This window comes from Arachis ipaensis, chromosome B03 (assembly GCF_000816755.2).
Source record: "Arachis ipaensis cultivar K30076 chromosome B03, Araip1.1, whole genome shotgun sequence".
NCBI classification, from domain to species: Eukaryota; Viridiplantae; Streptophyta; class Magnoliopsida; order Fabales; family Fabaceae; genus Arachis; species Arachis ipaensis.
Window position 1 is genome coordinate 2755376 of NC_029787.2, and position 5283 is coordinate 2760658.

Sequence of the window (5283 nt, forward strand, 5' to 3'; positions counted from 1 at the left end):
ATTATTGAACAATAATGAATAAAACGGTTTATAATGTTCAATTTTATTTTATTTTTTGAAATTGAACATAAAATAAAATAATTTTAAAAGAGTAANTAGTGTTACAAGCACTTACTTCAAACTGTTACATTATACCTAATACTATAATATAACCTCTCTATATATTAATTATTCTTATTCACTTTATAAATATCCCAAAGTGGTATGATATTCATTAAAATATATCCGTGTACAATGTTTGGTTTCTATCAAATTCCTTGAAAGTATTGATCTTAGCTTTGACCAAAAAGTTTGTCATGTGCTGTTTAGCAATTATAAAAATTGGACATACATATATGCATATTTCTTATGATGATAACTATGAAATTAGACATTTGTGATACTTAACTCAATTACCCTACAAGCAATGAGTGCGTCAAGACAATGATTTTAATTATCAGCGATCACACACACACATATATATAATATATTATATATTATGAGATTTGAGGGGGGGAAAATGAAATGTTGGTAACCTTGGTGATGTTACGTTACGTTAGTAATTAAGAGGATATTGCAAAGAGTGAAGAAGACAAGTGAAGTCACGGGTAAGTGTGTATAGTGTATAGTAGATTAGTAGTAGTGGGTCGGCAAATCCTTCGATTAGGACAATGACTCATTGCCAACTTGTGTCTGTGTCTTAGGGTTACCCTTTACTATTACTATTACATACATTTCATATGCATACAACCAACTCTTTATTTATCTCTTCATCATTATTCATCATCCTTAAGTCGTGACCAAGTTGAAACTTTACTAGCTACTACTACTACTACACTTAATTATGGAGTTAAACCTCAATTTAGCTTTTAAAATTTGGCCTGATACTCAGAATAACACTCACAATTTCGTTGGTCCCAATTAGAACCCCCAAATTTACAATTGTGGCTCCAGCTGGCTCCTGTGATAATTTCTGTCACCGGAATACTGAACTAGCGCAATTGCATGGTATGGTGGACACTACTTAAACGACGACGCATTGGTTTTGTGCCCAAATCCTTTGGAAACCACGTAGTGTAAGGATTTTCTTGGTGTTTTGCAACTTATGATTGTCGTAGTGGAAGAAAAGAGAGTTTTAACCCACAAAAAAACTGAAACGACGTGGTTTCCAAGGGTTTGGGCACGAAACCAATGTGTTGTCGTTTATGTAGTGTCCACCATGTCATGCAATTGCGTCAGATCAGCATTCTAGTGACGGAAATGATCGCAGGACAAACCGGAGCCACAATTGCAAATTTGGGGTTCTAATTGGGGCCAACGAAATTGTGAGGATCATTCTGACGGACTAAATTTCAGGGACCAAATTGAGATTTAACTCCTTAATTATGCAAAGGCACGTGCACTGTTGTTGCTCTATCCCCTTCATTTATTTGTTGCTTGCTCTATCATAAGTTACTTATTAAGGCCATAGAATCGCCACGTGGCATCATCTATTACATGCATGTTCTAACATGCTATGCTATGCTCCCATTTATTATATTTGGGTAAAAAATAAGATACACTCTTCGATTTTACTATTAATGTTAAAGTGTAGGCTGCCGTATAGCTAAGTGCAAGTTGCTTCCATTCAAAGTCCAACTGCTAACTAGAAAAGGTTGTCACTAGCTAAAGTAGTGTGATGACACATAATTAGTAACGAAGAAAAAAGCTTTAACGAAACATTCCAACTTCACATGATTTCATTTTGCTAACCAAAACACTCTTGACTCTTAAGCCACAAACTCATCGACACCTCTTTAACCATAGCTAATCAGTGCAAGTTTCTAGAAATAGTATGTTAAATTTTTCTTGTTTCTGGGACTCTGTTCCCTGCTCTAACTTTTTTAGTCACAAAAAAAAAAAAATAATCTATACTATTAAATCATCTTAGTACATCAAATACAAAGTTCAACTGGCAATTACTTCGAAAGACAATGAAGCCCTTGACAAAAAAAAATCCAACCCGATCCCTGACAATTACTTCGAAAGAACAACGAGACCCTTGTGCCAAAAAAAAGTCAATGTTGTTTTTTTTTTACACAAAGGCTAATAATCAGTCCCAAAAAAAATCAGGAGTCGGATTTGGTGTTTTTTTTTTTCTTGGAGGCCTCGTTGTCCTTTCGAGGTAATTGTCAGGGACGAGTAGGGTATTCACTCTTATTTTTTTCTTCACTTTCTTAGAACAAGCAAGGCAAGTTCCTGTCTTTATTTAATTATTATATTATGGATACAAAGTCATTTCCAAAAAAGGCCTTACTATGCATGAAAAGCTAGCCTGCTGGTTCTAGAATCTAGAATTCTAGATTGCAAGCGATAGATCAATATGAAGAACCAAACTAGGTTGGTTGACAACCATGCAATAAGAACCACTTCAGAAATCACATTTTTTATTTGGGATTAAACACTTAGAAGCATAATTAATCTCCTGGTGATTGGACAAATATTATATTTCTCCCACATTTTTGTAAGGACAATATGCTCCATACTGAAGAAAGGAAAAGCCATAGAAGGTCTTCATGCTTCAAAGATTGTGGTAACCAATGAAAAGATAAAATGTCTGCTACAAAAACACTCATTGCATTTACAGTGGAGTCAGACCAACTACACCTGCAAACAAGCAAGCACAACACACACATTGTCAGAGAGGAAAAACAAAAAATTTATGATGGAACTCCAAAACCAAGGTTTGGGCAAACGCTATTCAACTATGATTTAAAAATTTCCAAATGAAAACCCAAACATGATGTTAGAGTAATGCAATGGTATTATGTAAAGCCCTGAAGATGACAACCAATATAAACGTTCCAAAAGCATTTCCCACCAAATTACATTTTCAAAGACACAGTAAATTTGATTATAGTTCATACCTATGAAGAAATCACTTTAACATCAATAATAAATTAACGGAAAATAATTCGTATAAGAAATTTGCAGCAAAGAAGTGAATCAAACAACACATAACCATACTGAAATGGATGAATTCATAAATATGAAATGAGCAGAACTCTTTTAATTCATGATTTTATTCATACCACATGCTAATCTTCCACCAGCATTTCCAGTTGTCAAACTAAGTTCATGCCCACCTGCGAAAGTACAAGTACTTGTGCATAAGGATAAAGTAAAAATACTCCAGTTATGATTAACATACTATACTTAGTAATTATATACAAGCCTAAAATGACAGCAAGGGGATATAATATGCCATAAGACAAACAACCAATTCCATTTTCATATCACAGCTCCCCTGTGATAAGTACACATCCATTGCACATTCATATTCTAATAACTTGGCTAAGACAAGTTTTGAGGCTAAGATAATTTCCTCTACAGCAGGGTCAAGTGAAGCGGATATAGAAACATAAATAAGTGTATGAAGAGGAAAAGCTAACCCTTTCCAAGATCATCCTCAAGTTCATGAACCACGAATGCTCTTCCAACAACTGAATTGGGGCCAGTGAGTGGTATCTGCATGTTTTGCAACAAATTACACATTTGACTATGACAGAAACAGAGTTACAGTTCCTCAAAATAAGATTTGGAATTCACAACCATGAAAAAATGGGCAACACTCTGAAAAACTTGTGAGATAACAAATTGCTGTACTGAAATACAAATTATATAAATTACCTGCTTATCGACGATTGTTGCCTCTGCAACACCTGTGTTGCAAAAATGGCAAGTAGTTTATACATAGCAGGTCCAGAAATCATTTGATAGTAGACCAATAAAAAAGTGAAGAGAAACAATTATTACCATCTGCATTAGCAACTATGTTTCCCAGGTCACCCGCATGACGGACTTCATCCTCAGGAGCACCATGTGTCAGGTTATTCGGGTTGAAATGCGCTCCTAAACAAGTCATTCAAGAAGCAAAACCTTTAACTTGGTCAATTGAACCATAGCAAGAAAAATGAAAACCTTGGGCTAAAAAAGTTGAAAACCAAGGCCAAGCTTCATTACCTGTTGAAATACAGCCGTTTGTGGTATCACCATACTCATGCTGCAAGATAAGACATCAAGATTTTGAAAGGGGAAAACAAAAGATACCATTCTCAGTATAATTATCAATTGCAGAGAATACTCACTAGGTGAAATCCATGAAGACCTGGAGTAAGGCCAGTAACACGAACATTAACAGTAGTAGGGCCTACACACCACAATCACACAGATTTAGTTGATTAACAACATACTAAGAAGTAAACTAATCCCATATGATGCAGTAAACACCTGAATTATTGCTATTGGAATTGATGGATATCAATAAGACTTATAGCACGCTTAGCAAATAGCAACACATTATCGCAGAGATACAATAACTTTTCTTTATGAATTCGTGAAATTTTTATTATAACCTGTTGTAAACTTAACATATCAGTCCAAACAAGAACTTAAACTAACACAAAAACCGCTGAACAGAATCTAAGTAGAACTACCCAACACAGAGAAAAAGAATAAATAATTCACCAAAAGAGGAAATTGGGAAGCTTCACAAATTCACAATGCACTACTATATAATTGATGAAGAGTTGAAGACTAAGATAGCTTCACTGGGTTTTAACAATGTAACGAAGTCAATTTTGACCAGAAAGTTGGAAACTTTGAGAGAATGGAAAAGAGGGAAAGCAGACCGTTGTCATCCTGGGTGAGAGTGACGACGCCTTCGACGGGGGAGTTACCCTTGAGGACGGCGACGGCCTTCTTGGTGGCGGCGACGACGGTGAGGTGCTTGGCGGCGGAGGCAGAGAGGGATGCAAATTGGGATTGAGGAGACAAGTTGATGGAGACGCCGGAGAAAGAGGACTTGAGGATTGAGCTTGGGAAGGGAGAGAGAAGGGGTTGTGGCGCCACCACCATGGTTGCTTGCATTGTGGCAGTTGTTGAAAGAGTGAGGTTAAGGTGTTTGTGATAATGCCGCAGAGAGAGTAACTCAGTAAGTGTAAGTGTTAAGAGTGTGCGAGTCAATGGTTGGTGGCTACTTAAAAAATATGATCCACCAATCTGTCACTGCCATTCACTATCATTCACACACTATCCCTTCGGCCCTCTCTAGAAACCTCTCTTGGTTTTTTTGGTCTTGTATATTCACTTGTCCTAACTTTTTTGATAAAAGACCCAAGATTTTGTTAACATTTGTATAAAACTTGATTGATAATGCTCACGTTATTACAAATTTACAACTAAGTTAGATTAGTTAATTGGTGAAGTTATTTGTTTACTTAAATAAATGTTAAAAATTAAAATTGTTTATACAGTAATTTATTG

At 35.7% G+C, this 5283-nt stretch overlaps 1 protein-coding gene across 1 annotated transcript; it reads right to left on the reverse strand.

The window, feature by feature from the left end:
* Window positions 2183-5041, reverse strand: LOC107629277 (superoxide dismutase [Cu-Zn], chloroplastic). Its single transcript, XM_016332025.2, has 8 exons — window positions 4650-5041; window positions 4107-4168; window positions 3982-4021; window positions 3775-3870; window positions 3649-3680; window positions 3411-3486; window positions 3051-3104; window positions 2183-2625 (listed from the first exon to the last, which is right to left on the reverse strand). The coding sequence occupies exons 1-8, from the start codon at window positions 4885-4887 to the stop codon at window positions 2600-2602; spliced, it is 624 nt and encodes a 207-aa protein (XP_016187511.1). The 5' UTR covers window positions 4888-5041; the 3' UTR covers window positions 2183-2599.

Coding starts and splice junctions, on each gene's coding strand:
- LOC107629277 (XM_016332025.2), bottom strand. CDS start 4,887: ATGCAAGCAACCATGGTGGTGGCGCCACAACCCCTTCTCTCTCCCTTC. Junction 3,871..3,981: donor AAACGGCTGTATTTCAACAG/GTAATGAAGCTT, acceptor TGACTTGTTTAG/GAGCGCATTTCAACCCGAAT. Junction 3,105..3,410: donor TGAGGATGATCTTGGAAAGG/GTTAGCTTTTCC, acceptor GTACTTTCGCAG/GTGGGCATGAACTTAGTTTG.